The sequence below is a fragment of the Castor canadensis genome, chromosome 19 (genome assembly GCF_047511655.1).
Source record: "Castor canadensis chromosome 19, mCasCan1.hap1v2, whole genome shotgun sequence".
Classification (NCBI taxonomy): Eukaryota; Metazoa; Chordata; class Mammalia; order Rodentia; family Castoridae; genus Castor; species Castor canadensis.
The window spans coordinates 3,398,879-3,417,257 of record NC_133404.1 but is presented as its reverse complement, the minus strand read 5'-3'; the positions used below and the strand labels follow the sequence as shown (position 1 = coordinate 3,417,257).

The 18,379-nt window shown below is 43.9% G+C and overlaps 1 protein-coding gene across 11 annotated transcripts in view; it reads left to right on the top strand.

The window, feature by feature from the left end:
• The first annotated feature begins 179 nt into the window (after positions 1-179).
• Parp6 (poly(ADP-ribose) polymerase family member 6) overlaps positions 180-18,379 on the top strand; it is a 29,556-nt gene continuing 11,356 nt past the window's right edge. For 2 of the 11 annotated variants that reach the window (XR_012443921.1, XM_020183598.2), the window contains exons 1-15: positions 292-1,766; positions 4,020-4,211; positions 5,006-5,083; positions 5,759-5,853; positions 6,276-6,336; positions 6,575-6,665; positions 7,118-7,184; positions 10,989-11,138; positions 11,939-12,149; positions 12,686-12,739; positions 14,200-14,319; positions 14,922-15,014; positions 15,694-15,819; positions 17,200-17,265; positions 18,186-18,253. Coding sequence is in view for 10 of the 11 variants with exons in the window: in XM_020183598.2 (XP_020039187.1) it covers positions 4,209-4,211; positions 5,006-5,083; positions 5,759-5,853; positions 6,276-6,336; positions 6,575-6,665; positions 7,118-7,184; positions 10,989-11,138; positions 11,939-12,149; positions 12,686-12,739; positions 14,200-14,319; positions 14,922-15,014; positions 15,694-15,819; positions 17,200-17,265; positions 18,186-18,253 (1,283 nt within the window). In the remaining variant the exon portion in view is untranslated. The other 9 variants (XM_020183603.2, XM_020183602.2, XM_074061704.1 and 6 more) reach the window with 8 other exon arrangements.

The following is an 18,379-nucleotide window of genomic DNA, read 5'->3' as shown; positions in this document are numbered from 1 at the left end:
CCCAAGTCTGCCGTCGGGGGGGGGGGGGGCGGAGTCTTGCCTGGGAGCAGACCGCATGGCGATTGGGCATGAGCAAGTCACGTGACCGCGTTGTCGCTGCGCGAGCTTGCGCAAAGCGGCTCAGCGCGCCCCAGACGGAACGGCGAGGCGTGGGGTGCGCGACCTCGCCCGCCCGCCCGCCCGGCCCGGCCCCCGCCCCTTGGCTTGCCGCTCCGCCCCCGCGGGGCGTCCCGGGCCGCTCGTCCCTCGGCGGCGGCCGCGCGCGGCCCGGGGTCGCCGTGAGTACTCGCGAGGCGGGTCTATGGGGCGTCCACCATAGGGTCGGCGCGGGGCCGGGCAGCGGGAAGGGTGCGGGCCCGCCCCGCCTGGGAAGGGGATGAAGTGAGGGGCGCTCCTAGGCTTGACAGGCTTGGCCTGCGCCGGGCGTCTGGCGGCGCTGATCTGGCACAGAGCTTCTTCCCCAGGGAGGCAGGTGTGGGTGTCTTTGGGGTGTGCGGGGAAACCTAGAGAGGAGCTGTAAGTGCTCCCCGAGGACGGCCGCGGGGCAGTGTTTCCAGGAGCAGCCGGCTGCTCGGCCCTGCGCGGCTCTTCCCTGCACTCTGTCTAGTGGTCCAGTCCTTCTGGAAGACACGGGAGCGCCGGGCTGGGACGCAGGTGTCTCCTTTGCTAGGACCACCAGGTTGGGGGGGTCAAGCCCAGAGTTCACACGTTGACAGCTGGTGCTTCTTCTACTAGGTGTTAAGATTGTCACACGCGCATGGGCTCGGACAAAAAAGATCCTTTTGACCCAGACTCGAGGCTCACTTACGTGGCTATTCCCATGGAAATGCATGAAATATTCTGTATACTAGTTGCCACCATCCACTGTAAACACTGAGCTTAACCACACTGTTTTCTGGACACGGTTACAGGCCCAACTTCTTTTGAAAGGTTCCCTTTCTTTATTTCATGTTGATAAATCAGATACCTCTTTCTTAATTAGTCAACAGTTCCCTTAGTTACAGCACTATCACATGAAAATTGGATGCAATTAGGACCTCTTAAATGTTCTAATTCCACCATACTCTTAACTTTTATGCAGGTTGTGTGATCTCCCTAGGTCTGAATAGTCTATGTAGAACATGAAAGCTTTAAACTAGGTGATTTTTCAGTCTTATTTTTCATAAAAATATCTGTGGTTCTGTAAACTCCATGAGCTACCACCTGCCTTTTCTCCACCTTTTCCTTTCCTTTTCGTTTTTTTGGTTTTTTTTTTTTTTTTAAGTAGTACTGGGGTTTAAACTTAGAGCCTCATGCTTGCAAAGCAGGTGCTCTACTAGTTGAGCCACAGCACCAGCCCCTGTTTTCACCTTTTAAAAACGTTCCCTGTCTCTGAGGGTATTTACAGTGGAGGGCCAAGTCCAGGTTCCTTTCAGTAAAGCAAGCTGGTTTGAAAAAGCTGGTAATTTCAGAACTGTCTCTTCTTGGGAAAACTCCCCCTGAACTACTTTTCTTTTCTGTGATAGCAGAAACCAAGCAGCAACAGCCCTTGGAGAGATGCTAAGTTTTTCTTGACTTCTACAGTGACAAAGACCTTGAAGAAGTTGGTACTTCTGGCCTACCCTGCCGTCATCCTACCACTCACCCCAAGAAAACCCAGGCTAAATATTAATGCCTCCCTCTCTTTTCCTCTGGGGTCATTCAGATCAGCACTTGACTGTTTATTTTCAAATCTCACACATCCAACCCCCAGATCTTCATATTCTGGTTCTTAGCTGCTCTTGAAGGTGAATGAAGTTTTGCTTATAAAAACCATTTTTGTGTGATTATTGTCTCTGTATAAAAGTATTTAACTTCTTGTATATACCTCCCATTTGGCTTAGGTATACAGCTGAGGGTTCATTGACTAATTCAGTAAATGTGTTTAGAGATTGACAACATGGTGAAAATGGTCAAAGCCTCTGTACGGCTTACATTTGATGCTTGATAAATGTAGTTAGAATGTGGTGAGTGCTGTGGAGGGGAAGGGAGAGGGGATAGAGAGTGCTACTGTGTGTGTTAGGGTGTTGTTACTTTATATAGGATAGTCAAGGTGACCTTTGAGCCAGTGTGGATATCTGTGTGGAAAGCAGTCCAAGAAGGGGAACAGTAGAGACACAGGTTCTGTAGTGGGAATGTGCTTGCTGTGGTTGAAGAACAGCAGGAAGAAAGGGTGATCGTCCTGTCAGTGTGTAGGGATGACTTGCTAGGATCCTCTGTAAGAGCAGCATCTGTTTTTTAACTTTTATTATGGCATGTTTCAACTATACGAAAAAGGTAGGGAGCATAAGAAACCCTCATGCACATCACTCAGCTTCATCAGTAATCAACGTTTTGCCAAATTTATCTATTTTCCCATTTCCTGTATTTTATTTATGTTTTGGTCTAGTGGCAATATTTTAAAGCAAATCTGATTCCAGGTCATTTCATCTCTAAGAAATTAAGTTGTAATTTACTTTTTAATTGTTTTGGTGGGTTAGGCAACAGCATTATGAGAGGGCTGCTGTGCAGTTTGCTCTGACATTGTGTCTTATATCTCTAACCTGGATCAGTTATCAGGCTTAAGTTGGCACCTGAGGACAACACACATGCCTGGAACATGCAAGGATCTAGAAGAATGGTTCTCGGATTTCAGCATACAACAGAATAACTTAGAGGGCTTGTTAAAATGCAGATTATTGAGGCCCATTCTTAGAGTTTCTACTTCACCAAGTCTCAGAAGGGGCCTGAGAATTAGTATTTTAAACAGGTTCCTAGACAATACTGATGCTGCAGGCACACCATCCCCATTCAGAACCACTACAACTCAGTAGAATTGTATGTTGAGGTTGGAGTGGGTTACGTGAGGTATATGCAGAGGCAGGAAGGCCTAGAAGAATGGTTCTTAATTTTGTCTTCATAGTAGAATCACTTGGAGAGCATTTAACAGATTTGATGCTTAGGATCTGTTGCCATGAATTGAACTGATTGGTTATGGGGTAGGGCTGGGCCTGCTACTTGTTGAAAGCTCCCCAGGTGATTGCAGTAACACCCATGCTTGCGGCCTGCTGATGTAGAGAGCAACAAGAAAGTGTCTTTAGCCTACTCTTCAGGTAACTTTGTCATTCTCTGCCATTTAAGCCTTCATTGTCTGACATGAGTGGGTTTTTTTCCCCATCCCCACTCTGCTGCATACAGAGGCCTCAGTGGGGCTAAAACTTGCCTGATATAGGGTGGGGACCTTCAGGATTGGAAGCAAGTAGGGTCCAAAACTAGGGATTAGTGTTTTTCTAAGTACTTGTTGGGATCATTGTAACTTTATTTACGGGGTAGATTCCAAGATCACTCCAGGGAATTATTTTGCCATGATATCACAGACCATGGTGACCATAGCGTACTCAGTGTTGTTGAGGATTTTGTGAGTTACAGAATGTTATAGAATGGCATCTAGTGATATTGATGTGTTGGTTATGTTTTTTTGGAGGTGGGGTCTTTATTGTATCCAAGACTAGCCTTGAACTTGTGATTCTCCTGCCTCAGCCTCCCTGGTGCTGGAATTACAGATGTGTGCCACCATATGTCTTAAAAGAGATAATGGGCCAAATGGGAAAGAATGGCTAGGAGTAGAGTCCAGAAAGAGTCTGGTTCTGGTTCTTAACTCTGGTGATGATTGATACAGTGATGAATGTTCCAAAATGAACTGATTAGACAGACTAGCATAAGCAAGTGGTCCTGCCAGTCTCATTTTTGGCTTTAGGTTTGTTGCAGTGTAATGAACTAGGACAGGAATTTGCTCCAATCCCAACTCTCTAGTTTGAATGTAATGGCAATATCTTATGGTTGTGTAGTACTTTTGTGGTTGATTATCTTTAAAGAACTCCATGTACAAGTGGGTGTGTATGCATGTGGGTTTGTCACTTTATATGCAAGTGTCTGTATATATAGATAGTAAAAGTGTGCCTGGGCGTACACCACCCAGCTATTAAGTGGTGATGAAACTAACTGTTATCTGCTTCCCACAGGACGGTGACTTGTTGCCACCACCACAGAGCTTGGCTTCCCCAGCAGATCTCCAGTTGCCCTTCGTGTCACCCCTCTCTTGTTTCCCGTTGTAGCCTCCTAAATGCCCATCTTGTTGGCTTGGGTTCAGCTGGTGGTATGGAGGGCGCTGCCCAGCACTGACCTGGGAGTGTGTGTGACCCAGTGACCCAATGGTAAGAACTGACTTTCCACCTATCCCGACTGACAGTCTGAGGACTAGATGGGGACAGAGTGCAGACCTCACCTTTTCCCAGTGTTTTCCCTCTAGAGCTTTTGGAAGGTAGAGTGGCTATTTGAAGTTAAAAGAAGGAGAAAAAGCATGGAAACAGTATTGATTTGGTGGGGAGGTGTGTGACTGGGTTTTTATGGGAAGGAAGGGAAGAATTAAATACTTTAAGGGACAAAAAGGGAATGATGAGACAGGAGCTTAGGTGTGCTGGAATTCGTCTTTGGTAATGATCCTAGAGGAGGCTAGTTTATACCAGAACCCAGATATGCTTAGGAATTAACCCTGACATTGAAGAACCACTATACTCAGCGTATTTGTCGAGATAGGCCCTCTGGTAACTTTTTGCCTGGACTGGCCTCAAACTGTGATCCTCACAATCTCCACCTCCCAACTAAGCCACCGTGCCTGGTTGTGGCATTGAAGTCTTTTGTGTCCTTCCCTCACTGGCTGTTAGAGCCTCAGTCATTATACCAAATCTTAAGAAGGTCAAGATTTGCTGTTTTCCTTTGTCCTACCAAGTCAGAGCTAAAGCATGGGTATGGTCAGATTCAGGAAGTGACTGAGACTCCGAAAAGGTACAATAAAAGATATGAAGGGATTAAGGTCTCAGTTATTCTGTCCCAAGGAACTTTTTCCTATTATTTGTGTGCATCTGTTCCCCATCTTACCAAGCCCCTCATCCCATTCTATGAACTAATGGACCTAATGAAGGATTGCATCCTCCTTTGTTACCACTAGGACATCAAAAGCCAGTTCTGGAATGATGATGATTCAGAAGGAGAAAATGAATCAGAGGAGTTTCTCTATGGAGTTCAGGTGAGGTTATATCCTCCCCCAGCTCAGTGTGGGGTGGTCTGGGTTTCAGTCTTTGGATACATCAAGAGTTAAAGTCTTGGAACAGAGTCAAGACTAGGTTGTTGTGTGCGTGTGTTCTAACCATGGTCTCATCAGAGCTGACTCAGTGTCCTTACTCTTGCCCGGGACTCATACCTGTCCCAGAGTAAACTACATCTTTTATATGTGGAGGCTGCTATATATAGTTTATTAGCTAGAAATCATTTTCTAACGTCTTTCACTAGCCAGTGAGGCTCACTTCATTACTTAGGGTCAAATCTTAAAAGATTACTCTTCTTGCATGACTTACAAACATTGCTATCCAGAGCACAACCCTGAGCAAAAATGCTCAGACTGTCAGAATGCTCTTCAGGTAGAACCTTTCTGAGTTTTCATAGAAGGTCAAGGTCTGAGAGGAAAAGCTGGAGATTTGAGGATGTGAACTCCTCAAGTGAAGCCTACATTTGACCTGCTGAAACTGTCTTATAGTGGTGATGGGAGGGAGACTTGCCAATGATATCCATAGCTAGGGCCACCACCAAGAGTGGCTCTCACCCCCCGGTCCTGCTGCTGTATGGTTTCTCCTGTTCATCTCTTTCCCCCTTCTGTATGTATTCCTACCCCTCCTGCTACCATTGTTTTTGCTGCTGTCTTCAGGGGAGCTGTGCGGCTGACCTGTATCGACACCCACAGCTTGATGCAGACATTGAAGCCGTGAAGGAGATCTACAGTGAGAACTCTGTATCTATCAGGTGGGACTCCACTTTAGGGATGGAGGGGAGCAAGCCAGTTTCTAAGTTGTTACAATGCTAGAGGTTTTTCTTTTGATGGAGTGATGGGAGTTAAATTATGAGCTGACTGATAGAAATTGTTCAGAATACTTCAGCTTGCCTGACAAAAGATGCAAGGAAGTAAAACTACTCTAATTAGAGGTTCCCTGTTATCCTAAACCCCTCTAGAACAATAATTTCACCTTTGAAGTAAGAAGGGCTCCTGCCCTGGAGAAGGCCTGATGATGTAAGTGGCTTGAGGCAGATAGCTAAGATCCTAAGTATAGAACCACCTTCTTCCATGCTTTCCTCCCCCTGTGTCAGGCTCAGTCCTTCCCCCACCTCAGTCTCTGTTCCTGTTCTCCCTTAATGAGTCTCACCTGTGGTTGCCTGTGTCTCTGTAGAGAATATGGAACTATCGATGACGTGGACATTGACCTCCACATCAACATCAGCTTCCTCGATGTAAGTGGTGCTAGTACCTGCCAACAACATGTGTAGCTGGACTTGTGGATTTTGTCATGTAGGCCAGGAGTCTTGTTCCTGAGTGCTGTATTTGGAGCACATGTTCTTCATCTCTGTCTTTCCTAGACCATCAGCAGACAGTGGTGTGTACTGTCATGTGCATGTGTGTGTCATATAGGGGAAACTTTAAGTTCATACATCCCTGTTGTAAACTGGAAACTATCCCTTGTTCTTCTAGGAGGAAGTATCTACAGCCTGGAAGGTCCTGCGGACAGAACCTATTGTGTTGAGGTTACGGTTTTCTCTCTCCCAGTACCTTGATGGACCAGGTAAAGGCAGTGACCCTGGGCAAGTGGGTGTTCTGAGTATGTCTCCAGAAAGCCCTAAGTTAACTGATGTGTAGAGAAAAACCACGAATAAGAACCTTGGACTTGGACTATAGGCCATTGGAGGGGCTTTTTGTTTTTGTCATTGGTGTCTTCATCCCCAGATAGCTATCTCCAAAGGCCTTCTTGATTAATGAAATTGTTTTCTCTAGTTGCCAGATAACATTTCTTTCTTCCCTCTCCCCTCAATTTCTTACTGAAGATATTTGAAATTGAATAGACAACTTCCAGTATGTACCCTTTTATTCAGAAGTTTTTCCTCTTTCACTATTGTTTAGAGTATCTAGCAGTTACTGTTTTTTACACTCTGAGGAAGCTATTGCACTATACCATGAGTCTGGAGTTCCTGAGGATAGAGGTCTGTATATATTAGGAACTTTCTTTTCTCTTTGCAGAACCATCAATTGAGGTTTTCCAGCCATCGAATAAGGAAGGGTTTGGGCTGGGTCTTCAGTTGAAAAAGTAAGAACTTTGATCTTTTCTAGTCCTGGACATGGAGGGAAAGAATGATGGGTATATGTGTTAGTTAGCTTTTCATTACTGTAACAAAAGACCTGAGATATCAACTCAGTGGGATAAAAAGGCTTATTTTGGCTTACAGTTTAGAGGTTTCAGTCCATGGTCATTTAGTTATGGTGCTTTGGGTCTTTGGCAGCACAGTGCATTATGGCAGGAGCATATGGTGAAGGCTGTTCATCTTGTGGTAGGGGAGCAAAAAAAAGAGGAAGAAGAGGAAGGACTAGGTAACAATATCACCTTTAAGTGACCTAACTTTGTCACACTAAGTCCCACCTCCTAAAGGTTCCACTACCTTCCAGTAGTGCCACAGTCTTGTACCCTTGAGCCTTTGGGGGGACATTTAGGATCCAAACTATTAGCTACACATGTGGATGAACAGGCAGAGCTTTGGATGGAATATTTCCTTCCAAAAACGTCTGATATATGTCTAGGAAAAGCTAACGTAAATTTGAGGAGCAAAATTTATGGTTGTGGAGGGGAGCTGGTGGTTCTCAGTCTCAGAGCTTGAGGCTTCCTGGAAGTTTAGCACTTACAGGAAAGTACAGGGCTGGCAGAGTGAATCATGCCTAGTATGAGGCCCTGAGTTCAAACCCCAGTACCACCAAAAGTAAAAAGGAAAGTACAGTTGGGTGGCTACACCCGTAATCCTAGTTACTTGGGAGGCAGAAATCAGGAGGATTGCAGTTTGAAACCATATCTCAAAATAACAAAAAAAAGGGCTGGTGGAGTGGTTAAAGTGGTAGAGCCTACCTAACAAAGCATAAGGACCTGAATTCAACTCCTAGTACTACCAAAAAAAAAACCAAACAAAGAAACCAAAAACCTACAGCCCTAGAATCGGGGCTGTTTGTGTTTCTTGTATGGTTTCTTTAGAGGGGCTCTAGGAACCCAGACCATTTTGGTTTATTGAATGTGTTGAGAATTTTGTGCTAAGTATGTGGTATACAAAGAGAAATAATGTCATGTTCTGTATAGAGTCCAGTACAAGTCTTTTTAAATCATTTTTACATTTACTCACCTGTATACATTGTTTGGGCCATCAACCCCCTGCACTCCCCCCACCCCCAAGTACAGGTCTTAACAATGAATATGTAAGAGTTAGAAAGAACACAGAGGAAGGAGTGACTCAGTCTGGTGGCAGGGGCGGGCTGTGAGTGAAAGAATGAAAAGTAGATGATTAATGATTTTCAGGCATGGATAATTGTTATCCATGTAGACAGACTCAGAGAGTGGATAACATTTATAGGACACAGTCACATGAAGTAGCATGTGTATAGAGCTTGAAGTCATTAAATACTGCTGGCAAAATGCAAGGTAAGAGTGATAGGAACCAAAGCCAGAGAGTAGGGAAAGGTTAAAATCAAGAAAGGGTCTTGGGCTTTTGTCTTTTGGCAGTGGGAATGTTGAAAGGTTGTAAGCAAAGGAAGGGCATGGTCAGATATAATTTTAGAAAAATTATTCTTTTTTTTTGGCTGTACTGTTGGTTTGAACTCAGGGCCTGCACCTTGAGCCACTCCACCAGCCCTGTTTTTTTGTGTTGGGTTTTTTTTTTTTTTTTTTGAGATAGGGTCTCATGAACTATTTGCCTGGGCTGACTTGGAACCATGATCCTCCCGATCTCTGCCTCGTGAATAGCTAGGATTACAGGTGTGAGCCACCAGTGCTTTAGCATTAGACAAAGTGTATAGGCAGGGATGAGACAAAAGACCAGAACAAAAGCCAGGCAGCGGTGGCTCACATCTGTAATCCTAGCTAGGCAGAGATCTTGAGGATCGTGGTTCAAAGCCAGCCCAGGCAAATAGTTCTTAAGACCCTATATCGAAAAACCCTTCACAAGAAAGGGCTGGTGGAATGGCTGAAGGTGGAGGCCCTGAGTTCAAGCCCAGTACCGCAAAATAAAAAAAAAAAAAAAAAAAGACTAGAACAAGTTTAGTAGGAGGCTTTTGTGTACCTCTAGACATGAGATGAAAACCTGAGCCTTTAGCAGATGTTGATTGTTAGTGAGAATGGAGATGAGAGGTTAGAAAGATTTGTGGGATATAAAGATTAACATTTGAAGACTGATTTGGCTTTGTTGTATATAGTCACAGAACCAGGGAATAGTGAAAAATTACCTCTCGGTTTCTAGCCTGGATTGTAGGTAAATTGTTATACTAACAATTTAAATGAGGATATAAGAAGAGGAGCAGGTTTACAGGATAAGAATAGATCATTAGTTCTATTTTAGACATGTTGTTTAAAGGTAACGTTGGATATGCAGATGGAGATGCTTGGTATAACACAGTATGTCAGTTTGGAACTTTCAGGAGAGGCTAGGATTGAAGATAAGCATCAGTATGTAGGTGGAAATTATGACCAGAGAATGAGATTGCTAAGCACAGCATGATAGGTTGAAAAGAAAATAGAATCAAGAGCAAAATACCTTTTAACACTCAGACAAAAACCCCAAGAAAACAACAGAGGAAGCAGAAACACTGCAGGGTAGGTCAGAGAAGTTGGAGAAGGATAGAATTAGAATTAAAGACAAGCTAGGTGAGCTTCTTTAAGGGGGGCCAGATGCCAGAGAAGATAAAAGAACTCAGGAGTTTCTGGTGAGTTTAGCAGTAAGATAACAGTTTTAGTAGAGTGGTAAAGGTAGAAACCATAATACAGAAAGTTGAGAAGTGAGTGGTTGGCAGCAAAGTAGAAAACAGTTAAGTATAAATTGAGAAATTTATGTGAAGATAGAAGGGGAAGTTTGTGAGGTAGCTAGACTGAGGTGTAGAAGGTTGAAATCTTTTTTGTAGACTTTGATAGGAGAGGGGGATAATTGGTAGGCTACAGTCCCTAAAGAGGCAAGTAGAGGCTAAGATAGAACCCAAATAGAGGACACAGTCTTGAACATGAGGGCCCCCTTGTCCCTAGAGAATGGAGAGATCAGGTTAGGGTGGAAATTGAAATGAATTTTGTAGTAGGGTTAGAAAATTAAGGGAACTGACACCTGATGACTTTCTCTATAAGAAGGAAAAGTAGACCAGGCAAAATAGGACACGCTTGTAATCCCAGCTATGTACCTGTAATCCCTGGGAGGATTGAGGTCTAAAAATAGCCCCAGGCAAAAGCTTGAGACCCAGCTAGGGGGTGTGGCTCAATGGTAAAATACCTGTCTTACAATTGCAAGGTCCTGAGTTCAAGCCCCAGTACCAGCATAAAAGAAAAGTAGAAAATGGAAAACAGGTTGTTGGGTTTAGCTGGTTAGGAGTTTGAAGAAGCTGGTGAGGACTTAGAATAATATTGTAGAGTACTGCTAAAGAGAATTAGTCAAGGACAAGTGAAAGGACTGACAAGTTGGGAGTCGGAAACCGTGAATTTGGGGATGTAATTTTGCACCTAACAGAGTCAGCACCTGTCCTTTTCTACTCATAAGGCAGAGTGTGGTGCTCACCTTCACCCTACTGCCTCAGTATAGTCATCCATGGCAGTCAGTCTCAGGTTTCATAGCCTTTAAGGTGCACCTTTGAAATCTCCAGAATTTTTCTGGCCTATTGATGAGGCAGGGGGAGTGGGTATTTACCCTTAAAGTAAAAAAGGTCCTAAGGTTTCCATAAGCTAAGTTCATATCAGAGGGTCTTCAGACACATTCCCCTACCACAGCCAGCTTTGCAGTCCTTGAGTCTGAATTTTACACGAGTTGCCTCTCTCAATCCTTATTTCTTGACCTACTCCTCTGCCTGATCTTGCCTAAGCCTGTTCTCTTTGATCCCTCAGGATCCTGGGTATGTTTACATCCCAACAATGGAAACATCTGAGCAACGATTTCTTGAAGACCCAGCAGGAGAAGAGGCACAGTTGGTTCAAGGCAAGTGGTACCATCAAGAAGTTCCGAGCTGGTCTCAGCATCTTCTCACCAATCCCCAAGTAAGAACTGATCATCTCTAACCTCTTGAATGCCTCAGTTAATCCTGTCTGTCCTCACCTTGGGTCCTCTATATTTGGTAACTACAACTGCTGATACCACTCACATGGTCCTGTTGTCTTTGTGTCTACTTACTCTTATACGCCTGACCCACTGTTCATACCTCATTCTTCAGGCAATCCACAACACCTAGCTCGTCATATATTATGTATGCTGATCTTTCCATTTTACGCTCTTTGGCTCTCATCCATAGTCCCTGTCCTAAGCAGGCAGAGTACGAGAACAGGCACCAACTCCTTTGATCTTACATAAGGATACATAGATTTATTTTCTAGCTTCTGGAAATATTGCTCCATTCTTTGGTCTAGGTCTACATTATTACCTCCTGCTGCCTTCCTGACTTCCTAAAGGCAGACACAGATCTAGATCTGTAACAGCTAAGCACCGCTATTGGCAGTCAACAGTAGGCTCCTTAGGACATGACTACTTCTTGCCTATTATAGTGTTTAACACTTAATTCTTCTCTCCCACAGAAAAAGTAAATGAACCAGGTATCCTTTCCAAGAGATTGTTTCATCCTGTCCTCAGTGCCATAAAAACTTAGGCTCTGCCTCTGCCTTCCCTCCATGTCCCTATCTGAATGACATTAAAATCAGTTGTGTGACCTACCTTTTTTGAACAGTGTTTAAGATCCAATAGAATGTTCCTCAGATTTGAGTTTGTCTTTGCCTTAGGTTTTTGACCTAGAACTTAATTATTCCCAATCTGTGGTTGCATCACTTCTCTTTGCTCTCTCCCCCAGGTCTCCCAGTTTCCCTATCATACAGGACTCCATGCTCAAAGGCAAACTGGGTGTACCAGAGCTTCGAGTTGGGCGCCTCATGAACCGTTCCATCTCCTGCACCATGAAGAACCCCAAAGTAGAGGTGTTTGGCTACCCTCCCAGCCCCCAGGCAGGTCTCCTGTGCCCCCAGCACGTGGGCCTCCCTCCCCCAGCACGGACCTCTCCTTTGGTACATGGGCTGGGGAGAGATTGACTTGGGCATCAGGAGGGTGGGAGTGGAAATGTGGAAGAAGAGCTTTTTAAAATGGGGTGGAGGTTTTGTTGTCCAGGCATCACAAGTCACACCTGGGCATGTACCACGAGTGGATAGAAGGGAGCACATTTTTGATAGTGAAAGCTTATATCCAAACTGTCTGGCAGGTTTGTCTGGTTGTAGGCTGTGAAGCAGAGTCTGCAGATGGGCATGCCATGGAGAAGAATGTATGAGAAGTAATGTATGATTTTATTAGGTGTGGTTAGTACTTGGTAGTCATCTTCTGTGCTAAACTATTCCATTTACTTTGAAGAGGGTTAGGACTGGTGAACACTTTTCCAGAACCTTTGGCAAAAATGTCTAAAGATCTTTTCTCCAGTTTTGGGATTACATAGGCTAATCTGAGCTGGGCTTAGCTAATTTAAGAGATTGCAAGGTGAGGGGTGTAAGTGAGGTCTTTCTAGGCCCTGCTTCACAGGAGGCTCATGGTGCCTGTCTTGTAATCCCTCCAGGTCAGTGGTCACTGCAAGAACATCCCCACTCTGGAGTATGGATTCCTTGTCCAGGTAATCAAGTTCAAAGTGTCATTCCAAAGCTCCTCCCTGTTAACTGACCTATCCGATCCCCCAAGGGCTTCCAGGTCCTCAGTCAGTTAAACGTTTCCTTAGTTGCTTTGCTCTCAGAACTGTACTAAGTAGAGAGTGGCTAAGAGAAAAGAAGACACAGTGCCCATCCTTATGAAGTTGGAACTTTGGGGAGGACTTTTAGGCCACTTAGGATCAAGTGCAAATGAGGCACTGCTTTTAAGTATATGGGTGTCGAGATGAGGGTGGAGTTGACACTAACTTCCTTGTGGTTCGAGTATCTCTTGCTCAAGTGGTCTTCAGTTTTCCTCACAGAGCTCTGTCACTGCTCAGTCCATACTGGTCACTTGCTTCTTTTAAAAATCTCTCTATTCCCTTGATGAGCTTTTGCTCATCAAAGAGCATCGCTTTTACTTTGTTCCTGTTATTTGCTCCACTGGCCTTCCTCCCCATATCTGCCTATTGTAATCAAGGCTCAGATGCTGTCTTTTCCATAAAATCTCCATTATTCCAACTACATTGTTAGGACGGAGGACATAGCTCAAGAGGTAGAGCGCCTGCCTAGTGTGCGTGAGGCCCTGACTTCAAACTGCAGTACCTCCATAAAAATTAAAAATTTATCATAGATGTGATCTCTTCTCTGAGTCCTTTTTGATTTATGTGGTATCTATGTGTAATACTATATTCTGCCTTGGCTTGTAACCAATTTGTATACATGCCAGATCTACCCTGTTGGAGTTCAGCATCTGAAAACAAAAGACAATCTTCAATGTTGTTGCTTAGTCAAGGTCGCCTTTCACAAAGCTGGGTATATAGTAGTCACTCAATAAGTCTGCACTAAGTGTGTGAATAAAACTCCTCGTATGTCCCATTACTAGCAATAAACCACAGTAAGGCAATGTCGGAAAAAAACAAAACAAAACTACCGGGTATTGCTGCATGAGCTCTAAATTTATGCCATCTTCTCAGCACAGAATTGTGTCTGTGGTTTTGGCCAGTAGACTGGCTAATTGTTCTAGGTAATTAAATGACTTCACCCCCTCTCCCTCTACCATCTCTTCTTGGACTGAATACTCACCTATCCTAAAGGGACGGCTTATGATTACTAAAACTATTGTTTATGCTTATAAGATACTTTCATGGACATCATCTTATTTCTTGCAATACCCCTATGAGGTAAATAATGTCCTACTTCATAAATGAAGAAACCAAGGCTCAGGTTAAATGACTTGCCCACAGTTATTTGGAACAGTAATAGAGGTGGAATGTTAACCCAAGACTTGTAAACCAAAGGCCATGGCTAGTGTTATTTTTACAATATTATTTGGACTTAACTTTGCAGTCAGGCCATCAGCTTAAGTGCAGGCCCAAGAAGCTTAAATTATTTCCTGCATCTAAAAAAAGAAAAAACGGTCTTATATATGTGTCTGTACTTCCAAAAGATGTACAGTGTGTTCTCCCTTCAGATCATGAAGTATGCAGAGCAGAGGATCCCAACACTAAATGAGTACTGTGTGGTGTGTGATGAGCAGCACGTCTTCCAGAACGGTTCCATGCTCAAGGTATAGGCCCTACTTTGTGACCCTCTTCCTTGGTCAAGGCCTTTCACCTCTCATTGCTCCTTTTTTCATGGGCCTATGCTAAAGGAAGAATTCTGTCCACAGTCCATGAGATTCTAGAAATAATGATTTTTCCTAAGGTAATAAATCTCTGCAGTCCTGTTTGGAGAGATGAGGATTTGAGAATACTTTTGAGGACATAGTCCACACACAACATTTAAAACAAGGATCAGGGGTTGACCAAGATGATTGGTTATGATACTGTGCTCAGTACTCCTAGGGTTGTGTGGGTAGACAGACACTTATCTATAAATCACAATATATGTTAAGTGTGTATAAGAGATTTGAGCAGTATTGTGGAAACTCAGAAAAGAGAGCATCTGACTACCTAAAAGGTTAGGGAAGGCTGCAAAGGTAGACAGCATAACTCTCAAACCTATTAGTAAGGCATTTTAATTAAAGCTTTGCCTATTTTCATGGTTTTTTTCCTGACATAGCCCCAAATTCCTATCTTATTCTAGAGTTGTGTAAGGTCAGTTCTGTCTCTTTACATCTTCTTAATACACAATCCATACCTCCACCATCTGCTTAATATGTCCATCCAGCCGGCTGTCTGTACTCGTGAACTATGCGTCTTCTCCTTCTACACCCTGGGAGTCATGTCTGGAGCTGCAGAGGAGGTGGCTACTGGAGCAGAGGTATGGGAGAGGAAAAGTAGTGGGGGTATTAGGACCAAGACAGGCAGGGGAACCCAGCAATTTCATTCCTTGGAATTTAACCTCCAAAAAAATGCTTTGATGTGTAAGGATGTTCACTAAAGTATAGGGTTTAATAAAACAAAAAATAGATACCACCCAAAAGTTGGGGATCCAGTTAAGGAAATGATGATATGTCCATATCATATCATATTATTATTTATGGATATAAAAGTGTAATGTGCAGTTATATAAAAAAGCAAATACAAAGCCAGGCACAGTAGTTCGCACCTGTAGTGCTAGCTGCTCGGGAGTCTAAGGCCACCCACGGATCGCTTGAGCCCAGGCGTTGCATGTGCTTAGTATGCATGAGGCCCAGGGTTTAACCCCCAGCACCAAGAGAAAGAAGGAAGAAAATAGCAAAAATATCTGGAAGGATATAAGTAAATATGTCAGTAGTTACTTGTGAGAAGATGAGATTTGCTTGGGAGGCAGGGAGTGGTATTTATCTTTTCTTTAATCATTTTCCTGTTACTTGAATTTTTATAATTTTGTGTTTTCTAATTTAAAAATCCATAAACTCATTTGCTTTAGAAAAGAATAGCGGAAGAAATGCTGAATCCCATGTGATCTTCAGAACTAAGTGGTCATTTTCTGCTCCATTTCTTTCCTTTCCCCTAAGGTGGTGGACCTGCTGGTGGCCATGTGTAGGGCAGCTTTGGAGTCCCCTAGAAAGAGCATCATCTTTGAGCCTTACCCCTCTGTGGTGGACCCCACTGATCCCAAGACTCTGGCCTTTAACCCTAAGGTATAGTTGTTCAGGAAGAAGGTCAGGGATAAGGAACAGATATGGTAAGAGACAGTGGGAGAGTTGGTTGTCATTCTAGTGTACAACAGTTTAGAATAAGGCACAGAAGAAATGGAGCACTCGTTTATTAGGAACTCTTAAACCCTGAGATTTGGCTGTTTCAGTGAGTAAGTAGCCGGGTTTGTCAGGAAAAGGGTGAGGGTGGGGGAATTACTATTACTTACGTCACGATAGGCTTGGGGAGTCAGGCAGAACTGGATTCCATCTGAGGTCCTGCTGCTGAGGGAAGTCACTTAACCCTTCTGAACTTCCAATTTCCTTACCTGTTAAAGCGCGTAAATTAAATATTTACTTTGGGGATTGTCATAAAAATGAGAGATAATGTATTACCCCACTAGGGTTCTTGAGAGAAACAGAATAGGAGATAACACACACACACATGAACGAATGAAATAGGAAGAGGTTTATTATAAAAAATTGCCCTTGTGATTATGGAGGCTGAGAAGTCCTAACATCTGTACTCAAATGTCAGTCTCTGGAGACCTGGGAGAACCTATAGTATATGAAGTTCCAGTCCAGAGACCTGAGAATCAGGACGTCCAGTAGTTGAAGTCTCAGTCTGAAAGCCAGCAGGCTCAAGATCCAAGAAGAGCCAATTTTGTAGTTCAAATCCACACACTGGAAAACAGATACCCCAACATAGGAGGAATCCCTTTTACTCAAGGGCCGAGGTGGGGAGTGTTAGACTTTTTGTTCTATGGGTTTTCCCACATTAGGGAAGACAATCTGCTTCACTCAGTCTACTAATTCAAATGTTAATCTGAATCCAAAACACCCTTTCAGACAAACCCAGAAATCATGTTTGACCAAATGCCTAAGTACCCCCATGGGCTGGCCAAGTTGACTCCTAAGATCAGCTGTCACACTTACACAGCATAGTGCCTCATTGTTAGCTGTCAGTACTGTATGTGAGGCACATACTAGCTTCTTTACATATATTATTTAATCCTCAGAGCATCTCTGTGAGGGTGGTCACAAAATTGTTATTTTCATTTGCAAGCTCAGTGGTACAGCACTTGCTGAGCCTGTGAAGTCCTGGGTTCAGTCTCTAGCACCACAAACAAAACAAAACACCTTGTCATTTGCTATCAGATAGTAAGGTTCTAAGATGGTAAGTAACTTATATCCTGTTAATTCCAGCTGATAAGAGAACTAGCCATCCCAGAACTGTCTGATATTAAATCTGTGTTCACTTGATGGCCCACTACTCAGTTTCCTTGAACCTAGTCTTATGTACACCTGGCCCTTCTTTTCATCACATCTTTCTCTCTCCTCTACTTTTCTTCATCTGTTTCTTCTCTTCCCATTGATTCTCCACAGAAGAAGAATTACGAGCGGCTTCAGAAAGCTCTGGATAGTGTGATGTCCATCCGGGAGATGACCCAGGTATTCTGCCCTCTGTCTGTTCCCTGCCCTCTGCCTGCCTGTCTTAAGTGCCCTGTTCTGCTTATAATTCATAGGAGTGGGTGAAGATTTAGCGAAGTTGCCCACATTCTTGTATCTTCTTTAGTATTCCCTCTGTAACCCTCCCAATTCCTGTTCTCTGTTTTATTAGGTCTTCCTCTATTCACTTCTAGTGTTTCTTTCAATCTTTGCTGCTAATTCTTCCACAAGTTGCTCATATTTAATGTTTTTCCGTAATTCTTAGGGAATTAGACAAGTGAGGGCAAGACTTCTGCCCAAGGTTGGGAGGGTGAGGAGGGGGCTTGGAGGTAAGGAACTAGACCCAGGGCCTGCATCTTGTGTCCTTCCAGGGGTGGGGCAGCCCTGTGGAGCAGTGACCATCCTTTGACTCAAGGCTGGCCCTCACCAGATTTCCCCACCCCTCGTCTGCAGTCTCTGCATGAATAGACATTCATTTGTACTCACATTTACAGGTGGGCCTCTTCTCAGCAAATCCTATATATCACAATGCAGATTAACACAGAAGGTACACCTAGGAGGGATGATTACTTGTCAGAAGGACTGCCTTATGTAAAGATTTACCACAGGACTCCTTAGTCTAATCTTTTTGGGACATTGATTTTATTTATTTTTTGATTTACAATCAACTTTTTAGGACTGTAGGAATTGCATAAAATGAGGGAGACCCACCTGCATGTTGTTTTGTAAGCATCTTCAGTCATTTTCATATTTATTTAAGAGTCTTCCCAACCTCACTGGGGCTCCTTAAGGGTGGGAACCCCATGTCCTTTGTCCTCCATGTGGCTTTTGATGACTATGTTGCCCTGGGCCCTAATAGGCTGTGGAAAGTGGGAGGGCTCCCACCCCTCCTGGGAGACAATCTTATGGCCATTGTCTTGCAGGGCTCCTATTTGGAAATCAAGAAGCAGATGGACAAGCTGGATCCTTTGGCTCATCCTCTCCTGCAGTGGTATGGATGCAATGGCTCAGCCTTCCTGGGGTGATGTGAAGGGAGGAAGGCATGGGACATGGAGCCTACACCTTCTCTTAGACATAATTGCTACTTTTCTGGGAGTTCTACTGTTGATATACCTTG